This window comes from Anomaloglossus baeobatrachus, chromosome 5 (genome assembly GCF_048569485.1).
Source record: "Anomaloglossus baeobatrachus isolate aAnoBae1 chromosome 5, aAnoBae1.hap1, whole genome shotgun sequence".
NCBI lineage: Eukaryota > Metazoa > Chordata > Amphibia > Anura > Aromobatidae > Anomaloglossus > Anomaloglossus baeobatrachus.
The window spans coordinates 90882361-90901930 of record NC_134357.1 but is presented as its reverse complement, the minus strand read 5'-3'; the positions used below and the strand labels follow the sequence as shown (position 1 = coordinate 90901930).

At 47.5% G+C, this 19570-nt stretch overlaps 1 protein-coding gene across 4 annotated transcripts in view; it reads right to left on the bottom strand.

Annotated features, from left to right (window-relative positions):
- FAM13C (family with sequence similarity 13 member C) overlaps positions 1-15096 on the bottom strand; it is a 218460-nt gene extending 203364 nt beyond the window's left edge. For 3 of the 4 annotated variants that reach the window (XM_075348701.1, XM_075348704.1, XM_075348702.1), the window contains exon 1: positions 14920-15095. In XM_075348701.1, coding sequence (XP_075204816.1) covers positions 14920-14981 — 62 coding nt within the window. In that variant the 5' untranslated portion in view covers positions 14982-15095. Of the gene's footprint in view, positions 1-14919 lie in introns of all 4 variants that reach the window. The other variant, XM_075348703.1, reaches the window with a different exon arrangement.
- Positions 15097-19570: the final 4474 nt, after the last annotated feature.

Here is a 19570-nt window from a genome sequence, read left to right as displayed (position 1 = left end):
CTGGACGACGCAGCGTCGTTATTTTAACGCTGCGTCGGGCGGAGGGAACGCAGCATGTAACTTTATTTTGTTTCTCGGTGGCCGAACGTTCAGCTGAGCGCCCGGCCGCCGGCATGTGAGAGCGCTCAGCTGAGCGCCCGGCAGCCGGCACGTGAGAGCGCTCAGCTGAGCGCCCGGCCGCCGGCATGTGAGAGCGCTATGCTGAGCGCCCGGCAGCCGTCATGTGAGAGTGCTATGCTGAGCGCCCGGCAGCCGTCATGTGAGAGTGCTATGCTGAGCGCCCGGCAGCCGTCATGTGAGAGTGCTATGCTGAGCGCCCGGCAGCCGTCATGTGACAGCGCTCAGCTGAGCGCCCGGCAGCCGGCATGTGAGAGTGCTATGCTGAGCGCCCGGTAGCCGTCATGTGAGAGCGCTCAGCTGAGCGCCCGGCAGCCGGCATGTGAGAGCGCTATGCTGAGCGCCCGGCAGCCGTCATGTGAGAGTGCTATGCTGAGCGCCCGGCAGCCGTCATGTGAGAGTGCTATGCTGAGCGCCCGGCAGCCGGCATGTGAGAGTGCTATGCTGAGCGCCCGGTAGCCGTCACGTGAGAGCGCTCAGCTGAGCGCCCGGCAGCCGTCATGTGAGAGTGCTATGCTGAGCGCCCGGCAGCCGTCATGTGACAGCGCTCAGCTGAGCGCCCGGCAGCCGGCATGTGAGAGTGCTATGCTGAGCGCCCGGTAGCCGTCATGTGAGAGCGCTCAGCTGAGCGCCCGGCAGCCGGCATGTGAGAGTGCTATGCTGAGCGCCCGGCAGCCGTCATGTGAGAGCGCTCAGCTAAGCGCCCGGCAGCCGTCATGTGAGAGTGCTATGCTGAGCGCCCAGCAGCCGTCATGTGAGAGCACTCAGCTGAGCGCCCGGCAGCCGTCATGTGAGAGCGCTCAGCTGAGCGCCCGGCCGCCGTCATGTGAGAGCGCTCAGCTGAGCGCCCAGCAGCCGGCATGTGAGAGCGCTATGCTGAGCGCCTGGCCGCCGGCATGTGAGAGCGCTATGCTGAGCGCCCGGCAGCCGGCACGTGAGTGCTATGCTGAGCGCCTGGCCGCCGGCATGCGAACACGCCCCTATCATGTGACAAAAGGGACGTCATCCCTGGAAGCAGCCCATACAGTCTAGCATCTACCCTGAGCACAGTGTGACCGCTGGAGAGGTTTGCGCGCTCACGAGATTATGGGTGGGTACTTGCTGATAACAATCACAGCCCCGCCCATAATCACTTGCCTGCGCACACTGCTCAGTCCCGTGAGACTAGCAGTGGGCGGTGCATCAGCTATGGAAAGGAGCGATGGGGGGCGGCATACAGAACCAGGGGGCAGAATAATGGACGCCAGAAAGCCCGCCCCCGTGTCACATTTACAGTATCTGAATACAAAAAGGTACCACTTTATAAGGTCTTTATTTTGGTCTCACATGGGGCACAATAATAACAGGGACCTTTCTAGAATGCAGCCCAGGAGCTGCAGAGGGGGAAGCTTTTAGGTTTTGGACGAAATTTCTGCTGACAGGTTCCCTTTAAAGAGAACCTGTCAGCATGATTTTGTAATGTAAAGTAAAGACAAGGCTGTAATGGCGCTGTACTACTGACTGAATTAATACCTTGGGTGACTATATCAACTTTATTGCTCTTTTTATAAGAATTTAAAGTTTTCTGCTAATTAGATGGACTTGGGTCTTTTTTCAACCTATGTAACTATGTAAGATGTTAGACTGTACATTGGGACTTCTCCCTATCTGTGATTCCCCTGCCCCTCCGCCTGCCTCCAGGCTGTGAATAACAGGTCAGCACTAAGATTTCAAATAGAAGAGGCAGGCGGAGGAGCCGGGAATCAAAAGACAGGGAGGAGAAGACTCAGTGTACAGTTTAGTATAATAGAAAACTTCACATGGTGATTAAAGAACACCCACAAAGTGAATTTCTTCACCAAAGGTATCAAAGTAATCTGTGTTACAGTGCCAATACATTACAAAATCATATATGGACAGGTTCTCTTTAATGTGCATTAGTAGATCATGCTAGTCTTAGAAGGTCACTGCACTTTCAGGCAGCTTGATGTAATTTAAAACTGTGAAACTGTGCTAAATAGATAATCTGCAAGTCACTTTATGTAAAAATAATGTCCCAGCACCTACAATGCTGGTAGAATGTTGATAAAGAAGAACCATCCACCACTCAAAAAGCAAAAAATAGGCACAGTTCCTGCACCATTAGACTACCTTTGCTGTAAGGTATTAAGGTTCAGACATGTCTGCAGCTTTTGTGTATAAGTATAGGTTTGCTTTCAGTGATTTTCTCATTTTTTTTGGTAGTTTTTAGGTTCCCAGGTGTATATTCTCTCATGTTAATAATCAGTTTTACAGCCGAGTGTCAGTTTACTGTATTCCGATTTTCTCGGCTCAGATTCTTCTCCATTGTCCTAACCAGATATTAGCTGTACGTAGAGAACATTTTGGCAGCAATATTAAAAAATACTTTTTCTACAGAAAATATCGGGCTTCCAGTTATCCATTTGATATATGTATACAGCCCAATAATCAGCGGGATAATGTCACTAAATGCGGCTTATGTGACATCAATCACTCGCTGCTCAAATGTCCCACGCAGCCCTCATTGCATAAGACTGGCACGTGTTCAGACCTAATGATTAAATTACCAGACAGGCAATTAAAGACAGGATCCAGTAGTGGAGACGGACCAACTCCGAGAGCCTCGAGTGATAAAAGAGGCCAAAAGTGTGTGGATATTGTCGGTGCAGCAACTATTTAAAAGCTTAGGAGGCAAACATGCCGAGATTGGCAGAAAGCCGAGTGATGATGGATTATTTAAAAGGTCATCTCCAATGCAGCTCAACTTTTAAACGGGTGAAAACAAGTTGACGAACGCTCTGAATTCTGCTTTATCCTTCCAACAACCACTATCTATAGTCTATCTCCGCCAGTTCTGGGACGTAAAAGCAAAGTATCCCCCCTAAAATAAAAAATATCGCCAGGACAGCGCGCCCCCCAGGATTTCTGCTACATCAACTGGTAAACAGATTAATCAACCTTTTCCTACTTATATGTAACAAACATTGCCAAAAATACAGATGTATAAGTGTGTGTTCACACTGAGACTTTATGCGGTGTTTTGAGAAGAGCAGAATTTGAGCGGAGACGCCAATTTTTTTTAAGAGTTTTGAGGAGGATTTGGAGAGTTTATGCTCAGTTTTCCATACAAAAACTCTGCAAAACACTCAGCGCATACACAGCCTCAGTCCTCATTCAGAAACAGTGGAACCTTGGTTAACGAGAACAATCCGTTCCGGGCGTGTGCTTGTAATCCAAGTTACTCATTCAGCAAAGAAAGATTTCCCATAGGAAATCACTGCAATGTAGATAATTCCCTCCACAACTCGTTAAATGTCCCATCCTGGTCCCCTATTGTGTCATTCCACACACACAAACACACACGCACACACACACACACACACACACACACACACACACACACACACACACACACAATGCTCACCTTACCTTCCGTTCCATCGCCAGTCTCCTCGGACTTGCTGTTCACTGGTACATGATGTGTATCGGGTTACCATAATGACAAGGGAGGACCTTCCGCTGCCAGAGCGCTGACGTCAAAGGCAAGAGTTGCTTGCCTCTGATTGGCCAGCGCGCTGTCTTTGAGTAGTGGTGACAGAGGAAGTTCCTGCTTCGTCGCGATGCCTGCCGATACACAGCCTATACCGGCGAACTACAGGACCCAGGAGGCCGGCGATGGAACAGAAGGTACACATATTATGCTCACCTTACCTTCCGTTCCATCGCCGGCCTCCTGGGTCTTGTAGTTCACCACGAGGATTCCTCCCTCGTCGCGATATACCGGCGGACTACAAGAACCATGAGACCGGCGATGAAACAGAAGGTAAGGTGAGCATAATACTGTATGTGTGTGCGTACGTGTTTGTTTGTGTGTGTTTGTGTGTGTTTTATGTGTTCTTGTGTGTGTTTGTGTGGACTGCAAGAGTGGCTTAGAGCGCGGTGGATGTACGGAACCGGAAGTGTGTGCGGTATTTTGCTCGTACACCAAAGCTTTCTCGTAAACCGAGTTACAAATTTACAGAAAGCTTTGCTTGTTAAGCAAAATTCTCGTTAACTGGGTTACTCGTTAATCGAGGTTCCACTGTATAAGTATCAGTGTTTTTCATTCATTTTCATCAGTATTTCTTAAGTGTGACAGTTTTTACCATCAGTGTTTTATCACTGATTTTCAGCTATGAAAAAATCTGATATATAAAGGTGTGTGTGTGTGTGTGTGTGTGTGTGTGTGTGTGTGTGTGTGTGTGTGTGTGTGTGTGTGTGTGTGTGTGTGTGTGTGTGTGTGTGTGTGTGTGCGTGCGCGTGCGCGTGCGCGTGCGTGTGCGTGTGTGTGTGTGTGTGTGTGTGTGTGTGTGCGCTAAAGGAATCCTGTCACTCAAGTTCAGGCATGATTATTTTGTTAACCTAGTCACACCCCCAGCATTGTAATTGATTTTACACCATAGATCCTTCATCAGCACTTCTCTGCTGACCTTCACCAATTATGGTCACATGATCATGACATCAGCACAAGTCCTGCACAACCACTTCAATTCTGCTTATTACCACTAAGGCTACTTTCCCATCAGCGTTTTTTAAACTGCGTCACGAATGGATTTTTTGCTGCAGAGCGGATCCTTTACAAATGCGGTCATTTCAATGCATTTGCTTCGGGAACACGGCAATATGCGGTCAATTGCGGTTGCGTGCAGCACACACTGGATCTGGTGAGATGCAGTATTTTATCTTTTTTCAAAAACGCTACTTGTAGCATTTTTGACCTCCGACAAAATACTGCATCTTCATATTGCAGCGGTACCTGCCATGCTTTTCAATGAGTCGCATCCTGCTCTACCAAAAGTCACCGCATTCTGGTAGGCAGGATCCCGTTTTCAGTACTGAAAGCAGTTCCTCCCCCATGCTTAGTAGTGGAGCTGCATCAGTTGAAGAAAGAAGACAGAAGAAAGAAGAAAGAAGATCAGGATCGTGGAGGGGTGAGAGGGAGAAATAAAGATGGAGTATCTAATGTGTCTTTGCATTTATTTCTAATAAAATATTTTTTCTCTGTGTGATGTCTTTTTTTTAACCCTTTATTGGAAATTCTTATTGGCTGGGTCAAACTTGCCCGGACATCAAGAATCTCGGGCTTTATATCAGCTGGTAAAACAAAGCTGGTATTAACCCCTTATTACCCAGCGTGCCACCTGGCACCAGGGTCGCTGGAAGAGTTGGATACAGCGCCAGAAGATGGCGCTTCTATGAAAGCGCCATTTTTTGGGGGGCGGCTGCGGACAGCAATTCGCAGCGGGGGGCCAGAAAGCTTGGGATACCCTGCGCTGATGATTCCAATCCCCAGCTGTCTAGTTGTACCTGGCTGGACACGAAAATTGGGCAAAGGCCACGTCATTTATATATATATTTTTTTTAATTATTTCATGAAATTCATGAAATAATTAAAAAGAGGGCTTCCCTATATTTTTGGTTCCCAGCCAGGTACAAATAGGCAGCTGGGGGTTGGGGGCAGCCCGTACCTACCTGCTGTACCAGACTAGCATACAAAAATAGGGCTTCCCTGGATTTTCCATTGCCAGTGAAGGTAATACCAAGCAGTGGGGGTTAGCAGCCAGTAGCTGCTTGGGTTACCCTTAGCATAAGAAAATGCAGCAGGAGCCCACGCATTTTTTTAACCCTAACCCTAGGGTTACAGTTATGTGTTTGGGGTTTTTGCTTTTTTTTTTATCTTTTAATGAATTAAAAAACAAAAAAAAATAGATATGGACTTCGCCCATAGAGCATTTTACTTCTCACTCATCTCTACTCCTGACCACACAGCCAGCAGAACAAGTAATCAGATCAGCTGACTCCAGTGTCGGCCGATTACTTGTTCTGTGTCCCCCTGCATCCATCGCACTGTGTGTGGGCTGTGAAGTCAGCTGAGTTCGGTCAGCACTGGAGTCAGTTGATCTGAACTCAGCTGACCACACACACTGCGATGGAGGCAGGGGGACACAGAACAAGTACTCGGCTGACACTGGAGTCCGCTGATCTGATTACTTGTTCTGCTGGCTATGCGGTAAGGAGTTCAGCTGAGTTCAGATCAGCTGATTCCGGTGCCGGACGAACTCAACTGACATCACAACCCGCACACGCTGCGGTGGATGCAGGGGACACAGAACAAGTAATCGTCCGACACTGGAGTCAGCTGATCTGAACTCAGCTGAACTCCTGACCACACAGCCCACACAGCCCACACACGGTCACATATGATCGTCAGCAGCCAGTGACTGCTGCTAACCTGCATCCATTGCAGCGTGTGTGGACTGTGAGATCAGGAGTCAGCTGACTCCCTATCAGTGACTCCAGTGTCGGACGATTAAATTCTGTGTCCCGTCGTATCCAGGATCCGGTAAAATAACAATTGCGGTTGCATGCGTTGCACATTTAATCCACACTGTCATATGCGGTTTGTGGTTTTTTGCCTACAGGCAAAAATAAAAAAAACTGATGTGAAAGTAGCCTTAGTTCAAAAAAGAATCTTGCCTGAACTTGAGTGACAGTGACTGATCCCAGCAAAAGTGCTGCCCCTATGACTGATACCGAAGGTATTTACTGCATTCACCTAAGTATAGAATGTTTTTAAGATAAATACATGGATTTTTTTTTTAAACCAGGTTAGTGATGCCCATTGCATAATTTAAAACAAATTGGGGGCGGTTTATTATAAAAAAAAAAAAAAAGACATAACAGGTTCCCTTTAGGGAAGCACTCCCATTACCAATGTGTGTATGTATATGTGTATGATGTGTACTTTGAAAGTATTATTTTACTCACCTTCCATCACTTTCTCTGTGATCAGCGCAGTTCTGCTCCTTTTCTCAGTGACATCACCCCTCTGCAGATATTCTGCTCCTCTTCTCAGTGATGCCACCCCTCTGCAGACGTTCTGCTCCTCTTCTCAGTGACGTCACCCCTCTGTAGAACTTCTGCTCCTCTTCCCAGTGACATCACCCCTCTGCAGATATTCTGCTCCTCTTCTCAGTGACGTCACCCCTCTGCAGATATTCTGCTCCTCTTCTCAGTGACGCCACCCCTCTGCAGACGTTCTGCTCCTCTTCTCAGTGACGCCACCCCTCTGCAGACGTTCTGCTCCTCTTCTCAGTGATGCCACCCCTCTGCAGACGTTCTGCTCCTCTTCTCAGTGACGCCACCCCTCTGCAGATGTTCTGCTCCTTTTCTCAGTGACGTCACCCCTGTGCAGACGTTCTGCTCCTCTTCTCAGTGACGTCACCCCTCTGTAGAACTTCTGCTCCTCTTCCCAGTGACATCACCCCTCTGCAGATACTCTGCTCCTCTTCTCAGTGACGTCACCCCTCTGCAGATATTCTGCTCCTCTTCTCAGTGACGCCACTCCTCTGCAGACGTTCTGCTCCTCTTCTCAGTGATGCCACCCCTCTGCAGATATTCTGCTCCTCTTCTCAGTAACCTCACCCCTCTGCAGATATTCTGCTCCTCTTCTCAGTAACCTCACCCCTCTGCAGATATTCTTCTCCTCTTCTCAGTGACCTCACCCCTCTGCAAACTCTCTGAATTACACTGCGCTCTGCATGACCTGGAAGTGACTTTTACAATATAGGTCAATGGAGCATCAGAGCGAAGCACCATAACTTTACATCCTAAAAGAGACTTCCGGCATACAGCATTTAGCAAGTTGGATTGTTGGAATGGAAGTGATGTTACTATGTCTTTAAGAGTCCTAACTTTTTTTTTTTTCTTTTCATTTTTCTATTGTATGGAGACTTGTTTTTTAAATAACAGGCTGTAGATTTTATTAGCACCAATTTGGAATACATATGGCTTTTGATTACTTTCTTTGGCGCTAAGATTAATAAAATGGAAATTATAAAATGGAAATTATTGCATACTATTTTTATATATATATATATATATATATATATATATATATATATATATATGTATATATATATATATATATATATATATATATATATAAATATATATATTTATTTTTTTAATATATGGGATGAAAAATTATATCGTTTTATAGTACAAGTCATTAGAAATGCGGTGATACTAAATATTTTTTGCGGAGGGTTGTATTTAGTAATATTTTTTATTATCAAAACTGTGTTTGTTTTTATTTGTAGTTTGTTTTTTTTAACAACACTTAAAAACTTTTTTTTTTTTTCAGTTTACAGAACTTAGTGGTTCTACAAGGGATCTTGGGCATGAGATCCTTTGACTACAGTGCATCATCCAACCTGTCAGTGTTTGACGGACAGGTCCCGTCCCTTGCAGGCTCTGATTGGCTAAGGGATATCGCAGACAGAGGCCATTGCCAGGCTTTCTTGTTACCATAGCAACCATCGAGACCCCACAATCGTGCTGCGGGGGGTGCTGATGGTCTGACAAAAGAGAGCGATCTACCTTTGTCAAACTCCACACATGCCGCTATCATTTCTGATAGTGGCATCTAAGGGGTTAAAGTGCTGGGATCGTCACCGTGTCCGGTCTCGGCACATGCAGGAGCAGCTTTGCTGTGTATAATAGCAGATGGCAGAGGCACAGCTCCGTGCCATGCATCAGACCGTGCTGTAATTGTGGGAAATCACCTGCAAATTTGACATACAGTGAAGTCATTTTGCGGAAAGGGGTTAAACCACAGTGCAGCGCTCGTGTGTGGCGCTCAACCTTCTGCATATTTGACGCCACAGGTTATAGACAGATTTATTCTTAGGTTCGAGATCTGGAAAATAAAAGGCGAGCTTGTGCTGACAAGCCATGGAAAGAACAGATAACAACTTCCACTGAAAACCGTCCAGCTGGATTTGGACACTTCTTGGAAGCAAAGATCTCATGGCTATCATATACCTGCATTCCTATAAGGTTAAAGGGAAGATCTTATCCCAATATGTAGTAGATGTTATAATAATATTAGAAAATACCTCCAATTAGAAATGTAGTATAGTTCTCCTGATTCACTATGTCACTTACCTCATGTGCAGGGCATTGCAGCTCAGGTATCCATAGTTACGACCACTAGCAACTGTCACTATATGCATGGTCGTAACCATGGATACCTAAGGTCCTGTCCTGCAATGCCCTGCACATGAGGTAAGTGACATGGCTACTCAGAAGAACTATACTACATTTCTAATTGGAGATATTTGCTAATATTATTATTACACCTACTACATATTGGGATAGGATCTTGGAGAGAGGAATACCCCTTTAATGCACATGGTTCAGGCTAGCACGGTGAAATACACAGTTATTCTGGAATTATGAGTGGGTTATCCAATGACAAACTTAATAATCGAATTGTTATTATAGGTGTTATATTACTGTGGACTCTGTCTGTAAACAACAGTAATTTAGTGGCAAAAAGTAATAGTATCCCTCAGCTTAGGATACCCAATGATTAACATGCAGCAATATATTAGGGACTTAGGCTACTTTCACACATCCGGTTTGAGCAGTGCGGCTCAATCCGGCTGTGAAACCTATGCAACGGATTCGGTGAAAACACCGCATCCTTTGCATAAGTTTTTACATGCGGCCCGTCCGGTTTTTTCCGTTTTTTTGCTACTGAGCATGCACAGTGGAAGAAACCGCATGCGGCGGCCGGATGCGTTTTTTTCCGCATTGCGGCATCCATAGGCATGCATTGAAAAATGCGCCGCAGCGGCCAGATGCTGCGCGATGCGGTTTTTTCTGCAGGAGCAAAAAACGTGCCAGGGAACGTTCCATCCGGCCGCGGCATCGGCTAAATCTGCCGCATGCGGCAAAAACCAGACCAAACGCAAGCCCATGCGGCACTAATGTAAGTCTATGCAAAAAAAAACGCAACCGGCGGCAAAAAAAAAGGTTGCGGTTTTTCTGCAGAGCGCCGTATTGTGCCGCAGAGCAAAAACCGGATGTGTGAAAGTAGCCTAAGGCTGTGCCCACATGGCATTATTTTTTTGCATTTTTTATGCGTTTTCCTTGCTTATTGTAATCAATAAATGTAAGGAAAAAGGCATCCCAGCACAGTCTATGAGAATCCTGACTTGCTGTGCACACGCTGCTTCTTTTATCCTTGCAGATTTTGTTGCTGAAAAAAGAAGCAGTGTGTCGTCAATTGTTTCGGTGTTTTTTTTGCGTGTCTATAATGCCCTGCAATGCTTTATCACTACAGTGGATTATATTGCAGCACTTCGCCTCACACATCATATATACAGCATGGTGTGTGAGTCTCCCCATAGCTCAGTAACCTGGAGTTGTCATAGTGATGACCCATGTTAACATGGCAGCGATCGGGTCCCTGTGATCGTATTACAGGGACCCAATCGCCAAGGAGAGGTAAGCGATCCCTCTCCCTGCCCCCTGAATGCTGCGCTCGCACTGATTACAGCATTTAGGGGTATTAAACTGCCGGGAGCAGCACTGGGACCGCTTCGGGCAGAGAGACAGGTCACGGCTGTAACATCAGCCAGAGACTTGAGGTGATCACAGGGGTACACCACCTGAACCCTGACGATCGCGCCATGACTAAAATAAGCTGAAAAAGATGCAGGAAAAAACGCATATGAAAAAACGTGCAGATGGAACAAAAGTGTGTTTTTCCTGCTGCATTTTTCCTCCCGAGACATGCTTATCATGTGCAGAAAATAAGCACATAAAAAAAACAACGTGGGCACATAGTCTTTAGGCCCCGTTACACGCAACGACGTATCTAACAATATATCGCCGGAGTCACGAATTCTGTGACGCACATCCGGCATCGTTAGCGACGTCGTTGCGTGTGACAGCAAGGAACGACCGTTAACGATGGAAAATACTCACCTTATCGTCCATCGTTGACACGATCTTTTAAAAAAAGCGTTGATTGTTGAGCACGCAGGTTGTTCATCGTTCCCGAGGCAGCACACATCGCTACGTGTGACACCTCGGGAGCGGCGAACTGCAACTTACCTGCGGCCGCCGGGAATGCGGAAGGAAGGAGGTGGGCGAGATGTTACGTCCGCTCATCTCCGCATCTATTGGACGGCTGCCGTGTGACGTCGCTGTGACGCCGCACGAACCGACCCCTTAGAAAGGAGGTGGATCGCCGGCCACAGCGACGTTGCTAGGCAGGTAAGTATGTGTGTCGGCTCCTAACGACTTTGCGCGCCACGCAGAAATTTGCCCATGACGCACAAACGACGGGGGCCGGTACGCTCGCTAGCGATATCACAAACAATATTGCTGCGTGTAACACCCCCTTTACACTTACATATATTATTGCTTCACGTACGTCAGCAGAATCCAGGGCTTCTGCGTATAGGTTGGTGTCTGGGAGCTGCTAATATGTGTGTCCTGAGTCAGAGGAGGGCGCATAGGTGGGAGCAGAGATGGACAAGTGACAGTGCGGCACTGCGTGGTCATATATGCAGTCTTCTAATCATAGTGTGGTGCTACGAGAGGAAAGACTGAGGTGGCCATCGTCATTGTAGGCCGTTTCAGAAGATGACTAATTTCAATCGAGAGCCCTGTATTCGAGGCCGCTTCCTTTCTGAAGTTCAAGCACTGGGTGAAGGCGATCTCCTTACCACCAATGGAAGACACGCATACTTTCATCATGCCGTAAATGTCTTAGATAGTATTAAGTCTTTAACTTTCATAGTGGCCCTTGGATTGGTAGAGTCTGGGAATAAGGGCCCCACTGCTTTAAATAATAAATCAATTCATCATTCTCCTTCAGAAAAGTTGTTCCTGTAAACTCCATTTGTATAGAAAAAAAAAATTGAACTTTCCTCACCCTCCCTGGGTCCAGGGTTGAGTACTGCCACTGTCTAGGCGTCTGCTATTGCCTGCTTATGCCAGGTTAACAGTGCTGCAGCCAATCATTGAGCACAGCGGCTTGTGCCGTCTATAGTGTCAGAGCCGCTGAGCTCAGAGATTGTCTGCAGCACAGTCAACGTGATGATAGCGCTGCAGACAAGAACAGACACTAGTGGAGGTGGAGATTCAACGCTGGACCCGGGGAGGGTGAGTAAAGCCAAGTTTGTTTTTTTCTACCTCTAAGGCCCCCTTCACACGTCACTGATTCCGATACGTCTTTTTCATACGTACTGGAGACACAGACACATTAAAATGAATGAGTCTGCGCACTCATCAGTATTTTCTCACGGACCGTGTGTCCATGTGGCACACACACGTGTCTCTGTGTTCTGCATGGACACAAGTCCATTTTTCTCCGGCAGCACTGATGTCACATGGACCACACACTGATGTGATCCGTGTGACACGTTCGAAGAAAACATGTGTCTGAAATAAAATGATTTGCTATACTCACCTGTCTCCAGTGCTGCTGTCTTCGGCGCTGCGGTCACTTGCTTCCAGGCCCGCTCATTATGCTCATGAATATTCACTGCACTGCGGACCCGGAAGCAGCAGTGCTGGAAACATCAGCGCTGGGGACAAGTGAGAAAAAGTTCCAGCTCTCCGTGTCCTATCATGGATAACACACGGTGATCACTAGTGTGCCAAAATCATGGCACACGGATGGGCCATATTGACCTTCAACACGGCCATGCAAAACATGAACATTTTCCACAGACGTGTGAAGGGGGCCTAAAGGAGCTTATAGGAAAAACTTTTCAGAAAAGAGACGACCCTTGTATATATATTTCATACCAAGATACAATTCTGAAGATTAACACTAGAAGTCCCAGAGAGGGGTCATTTACCATTTCTACCTTTGGAACCCAGAGACGGGTCGAATGACCTGAAGGATTTTAGCTAACATCCTATAATCACCGTCTTTTGTTCTGCAATTAAGGCCATTACTGTCACACCACAGGAGGTTGTTGTTTTCCATTGAGTTTAGCCATTTAGTTTCTAGTTAATTCTATTCAGTTTGGACTAAGGGTCATTTGACCCTCTTTCGGGACTTCAGGGGGGAGCTCGAAATTTCTGGAACTTCAGTGCTAAAGGGAATGTCCACTACTTTAACATTCAAGGCCCATCCTTAGCATACTTCATCAATGTCTGATCGGCCAAGGTCCAACATCCCTGCCGATCAGATGTTCTCGCTGCCGGTGGAAATGCTCAGTTCCGGAGCTGCCCAGTCTTCTAATAGCAGCTGCGTACTGCACATCCGCCTCCTGTTCAAATCAATAGGAGCCGGATATGCAGTACCTGGCCGCAGCCACCATCAGTTGACGCGGAGCTCCGGAACTGAGCATTTCCTGCCACTGCTAGCACCAAGAACAGCTGATCGGCGGGGGTACAGGGTGTCAGACCCTGGCCTATCACACATTGTTGATCTATCCTAAGGATACGCCATCAATGTAAAAGAAGTGGACAACCCCTTTAATTTAAAGCTTGCAAAGTTCCCAGTTAGACTATGGCAACTCTTATGTGTTTATAATGGGTGTGCCGCGGATCCGAACTAGGATTGTCCCCATTATCAGTATGGCCTTTTCATGCAGAACTAACAGGAATAATAAGCACGGTCATTATTTCTCAAAATCAATTATTTCCCCTGCATGCAAGTGTGGTCTATAAAGTCACATTGTAAAACTGGATGACTATTTCACATCCAAACCCTCGACGTGTGACCGCAGCCTAAATGACAATGCATCAAGTATTAATGACCTCTGGGTCGGATCTAACAACATACAGTAAGTCACGGGTGATTGTGTGCCCCAGCCCCAAATATATGACATGGATGACCCGGGACAAGTATCCAAACATGGTCCTCAGCCGGGCTGCAAGTTCAGCCATCACCGTGCCAAGAAAATGTGAGGAGCAGCGCACATGCCCCTTATTGACAGCGCTGACACGGTCACTTTCTGCACACACCTTAGTAAGGAGAAGGATACACAGGCTATGTCATCGATTCTATAAGCTCACGCCAATATTTCGGGCAAATTTACAATTTTGGCAATGTGCAAACATTTTTAAATGAAGAAAAAAAATCTATCAATATACGGAAATGCAGGCGGATCCCCCCAACCCCCGCCCCTAGCCCCCCAGCCTCATTCATTATTTTTCATCACAGAGCTCTCGCACCAGACGGGCATTACTGTGCATTATGTCACATCTACACCGGTGTGTATGGGAGGGAAAAATATGGTAGATTGATCTATTAAAGTTTTGTGTCTCTGCAACGTTTAACCCATTTCAAGCCAGCAGCGCCCCATGAATAATACATAGGATGTCACACCTTCAATCTATAGGGGCCATCACACAATAGAGGGTAGAAGCGCTGCTCGCCTCCCCTCCGCCATACACCCAGGAAATATTCATCACCGGGAGCACAGAACAGGACATGGACCGGCTCCGGATACCACTGCCAGACGTGGAAATAACCACCAGGAGGGAAACACTCAGATGTCACATATATATTATGCACTGCTACTATATACACATACATATATTATATTTTATATATATATATTAATGGACTGCTACCTATATACACATGTATACATACATTCACATTATATATATTATGCACTGTTACCTATACACATATTTATACACATACATACATTGAAATTTCTGCCTACACTGCTACATATATACACATATACATGCACATATATATATATATTATGCACCGTTGCCCATATATATACACATATACATACACACATGCATGCATACATACATACATACACTGGATTTCTGCCTGCACTGCTTAGATACCCATTTGTGTGGTGTATCTAGGCGTCACAGTCTCAGGCATCTGTAGCTGCAGCAGGAAGCTCAGGGCTGGACGGACAGCGCCGAGTACATTGTTTACTAATGCTATGACGGCGGATGTGGATGATCACTTACTCGGTCACAGCTGTGCTGCTGAAGGAATTATCCTGAAGACTGAAACAGAAGCAAGAAAACATCAGATTACAGAGCAGGAGCGGGCGCCGAGAATCCGGACCGGCAGCGGCTGCACACACACCGACACGGCATAGCAAAGAGCCGAGCGCTGCATGCACGGACCGCGGGCTGCTCTGCACATGCGCACTGCCTCCGACCACTGGGACGAGCCTGCTGCATCTCACAGAGCACAGAACAGCGTAGAGCACAGAGCGCAGAGGAGAGCACAGAGAACATAGCACAGCACATCACAGAGGAAAGCACAGAGGAGAGGAGAGTGCAGAGAATAGAAAACAACACAGAGTGGAGAGCACAGAACAGCATAAAGAGGAGAGCACAGAACAGCATAGAGAGGAGAGCACAGAACAGCATAGAGAGGAGAGCACAGAACAGCATAGAGAGGAGAGCACAGAACAGCATAGAGAGGAGAGCACAGAACAGCATAGAGAGCAGAGCACAGAACAGCATAGAGAGGAGAGCACAGAACAGCATAGAGAGGAGAGCACAGAACAGCATAGAGAGGAGAGCACAGAACAGCATAGAGAGGAGAGCACAGAACAGCATAGAGAGCAGAGCACAGAACAGCATAGAGAGGAGAGCACAGAACAGCATAGAGAGGAGAGCACAGAACAGCATAGAGAGGAGAGCACAGAACAGCATAGAGAGGAGAGCACGGAACAGCATAGAGAGCAGAGCACAGAACAGCATAGAGAGCAGAGCACAGAACAGCATAGAGAGCAGAGCACAGAACAGCATAGAGAGCAGAGCACAGAACAGCATAGAGAGGAGAGCACAGAACAGCATAGAGAGGAGAGCACAGAACAGCATGGAGAGGAGAGCACAGAACAGCATAGAGAGGAGAGCACAGAACAGCATAGAGAGCAGAGCACAGAACAGCATAGAGAGGAGAGCACAGAACAGCATAGAGAGGAGAGCACAGAACAGCATAGAGAGGAGAGCACAGAACAGCATAGAGAGCAGAGCACAGAACAGCATAGAGAGGAGAGCACAGAACAGCATAGAGAGGAGAGCACAGAACAGCATAGAGAGGAGAGCACAGAACAGCATAGAGAGGAGAGCACAGAACAGCATAGAGAGGAGAGCACGGAACAGCATAGAGAGCAGAGCACAGAACAGCATAGAGAGCAGAGCACAGAACAGCATAGAGAGCAGAGCACAGAACAGCATAGAGAGCAGAGCACAGAACAGCATAGAGAGGAGAGCACAGAACAGCATAGAGAGGAGAGCACAGAACAGCATGGAGAGGAGAGCACAGAACAGCATAGAGAGGAGAGCACAGAACAGCATAGAGAGCAGAGCACAGAACAGCATAGAGAGGAGAGCACAGAACAGCATAGAGAGGAGAGCACAGAACAGCATAGAGAGGAGAGCACAGAACAGCATAGAGAGGAGAGCACAGAACAGCATAGAGAGGAGAGCACAGAACAGCATAGAGAGGAGAGCACAGAACAGCATAGAGAGCAGAGCACAGAACAGCATAGAGAGGAGAGCACAGAACAGCATAGAGAGGAGAGCACAGAACAGCATAGAGAGGAGAGCACAGAACAGCATAGAGAGGAGAGCACAGAACAGCATAGAGAGGAGAGCACAGAACAGCATAGAGAGGAGAGCACAGAACAGCATAGAGAGCAGAGCACAGAACAGCATAGAGAGGAGAGCACAGAACAGCATAGAGAGGAGAGCACAGAACAGCATAGAGAGGAGAGCACAGAACAGCATAGAGAGCAGAGCACAGAACAGCATAGAGAGGAGAGCACAGAACAGCATAGAGAGGAGAGCACAGAACAGCATAGAGAGGAGAGCACAGAACAGCATAGAGAGGAGAGCACAGAACAGCATAGAGAGCAGAGCACAGAACAGCATAGAGAGGAGAGCACAGAACAGCATAGAGAGCAGAGCACAGAACAGCATAGAGAGCAGAGCACAGAACAGCATAGAGCGCAGAGCACAGAACAGCATAGAGAGGAGAGCACAAAGAGTGGAGAGCACAGCACAGAACAGCATAGAGAGGAGAGCACAGAACAGCATAGAGAGGAGAGCACAGAACAGCATAGAGAGCAGAGCACAGAACAGCATAGAGAGCAGAGCACAAAACAGCATAGAGAGCAGAGCACAGAACAGCATAGAGCGCAGAGCACAGAACAGCATAGAGAGGAGAGCACAAAGAGTGGAGAGCACAGCACAGAACAGCATAGAGAGCAGAGCACAGAGAGTGGAGAGCACAGAACAGCATAGAGAGCAGAGAGTGGAGAGCACAGAACAGCATAGAGAGCAGAGCACAGAGTGGAGAGCACAGCACAGAACAGCATAGAGAGCACAGCACAGAACAGCATAGAGAGCAGAGCACAGAGAGTGGAGAGCACAGAACAGCATAGAGAGCAGAGCACAGAGTGGAGAGCACAGAACATTATAGAGAGCAGAGCACAGAGAGCATAACGGAGATGAGAGCACAGTACAGAGGAAAGTGCAGAGAATAGAAAACAGCACAAAGAGAGCACGGCACAGAGAGTGGAAAGCAGTACACAGCACAGAGAGTGGAGAGCAGAGCACAGAGAGTGGAGAGGAGAGCAGAGCACAGAGAGTGGAGAGCAGAGCACAGAGAGTGGAGAGCAGAGCACAGCACAGAGAGTGGAGAGCAGAGCAGAGCACAGAGAGTGGAGAGCAGAGCACAGACAGTGGAGAGCAGAGCAGAGCACAGAGAGTGGAGAGCAGAGCAGAGCACAGAGAGTGGAGAGCAGAGCAGAGCACAGAGAGTGGAGAGCAGAGCAGAGCACAGAGAGTGGAGAGCGCAGCACAGAGAGTGGAGAGCAGAGCGCAGCACAGAGAGTGGAGAGCAGAGCGCAGCACAGAGAGTGGAGAGCAGAGCGCAGCACAGAGAGTGGAGAGCAGAGCACAGCACAGAGAGTGGAGAGCAGAGCACAGCACAGAGAGTGGAGAGCAGAGCACAGAGAGTGGAGAGCAGAGCAGAGCACAGAGAATGGAGAGCAGAGCAGAGCACAGAGAGTGGAGAGCAGAGCACAGCACAGAGAGTGGAGAGCAGAGCACAGCACAGAGAGTGGAGAGCAGAGCACAGCACAGAGAGTGGAGAGCAGAGCACAGAGAGTGGAGAGCAGAGCAGAGCACAGAGAATGGAGAGCAGAGCACAGAGAGTGGAGAGCAGAGCAGAGCACAGAGAATGGAGAGCACAGCACAGAGAGTGGAGAGCAGAGCACAGCACAGAGAGTGGAGAGCAGAGCACAGCACAGAGAGTGGAGAGCAGAGCACAGCACAGAGAGTGGAGAGCAGAGCACAGCACAGAGAGTGGAGAGCAGAGCACAGCACAGAGAGTGGAGAGCAGAGCACAGCACAGAGAGTGGAGAGCAGAGTTCAGCACAGAGAGTGGAGAGCAGAGTTCAGCACAGAGAGCATAGCGGAGATGAGAGCACAGAACAAAGAGCAAAACACAGAACAGCACAGAGAACGGAGAGCAGGGCACAGAGAGCAGCACAGACCACCCAAAACAGCAGAGAGGACACGGCTATATATATATATATATATATATATATATATATATATATATATATATATATATATATATATATATATATATAATTATATATTAATTTGTGCTTATATCTCTGTATCTACTCTCGCTCTATCTCTCTATATATATATATATTATATATATATACTGTATATAGCATTGTATTTGAGTATATACACACACATACTCGTAATACAGTACTCATAATGAGCAGTCAGACGCTTATTGTGTATAATGGAAGTCGAAGGGGAACTCGAATGCCTGACTTCCAGTATACTTGGGTACTCACGACCATCCGAGCATCCAACCGCTTGTTATGAGTACTGACCATCTGAGCATGGCAGTGCTAACCCATCACACATCCAAGACCTCTTCACTTCCTGCCGACGCCAACTCAAATATTTTCTGGATCCATGCATTCCTTAACCAAGATTCTGCAAAAACACTAGTACATGCCCTCATCATCTCCCGCCTCGACTACTGTAACCTCCGGCTCTGTGGCTTTCCTGCTAACACTCTTACTCCCCTCCAATCTACCCTAAACGCTGCTGCCCAATTAATCCACCTCTCACCTCGCTATTTCCCGGCCTCTTCTCTCTGCCAATCCCTTCACTGGCTTTCCATTGCCTAAAAACTCCAGTTCAAAACCCTAACTATGACATACAAAGCCATCCACAACCTGTCTCCTCCCTACATCTGTGACCTAGTCTCCCGGTACCTACCTGCACACAACCTCAGATCCTCATGTCCTTCTCTACTCCCCTCTTTCGCCTCTTCCCTTAACTGCATACAAGATACAACACATCAGACTCTCGCTTATTGTGGAAACCTTCAAAAGGAACCTGACGACCCCCCCCCCTCTTCTGAAAAACCTACAACCTACAGTAACCCTCAGACCATTACACCACTGCATGACCCGCTCTACCCTCACCTGCTGTATCCTCACCCATCCCTTGTAGACTATGAGCCCTCGCGGGCAGGGTCCTCTCTCCGCCTGTACTTGTCTGTGCCTTGTATTGTTCATGGATATTTGTTTTTGTTATGTATACCCCTTTTCACATGTAAAGC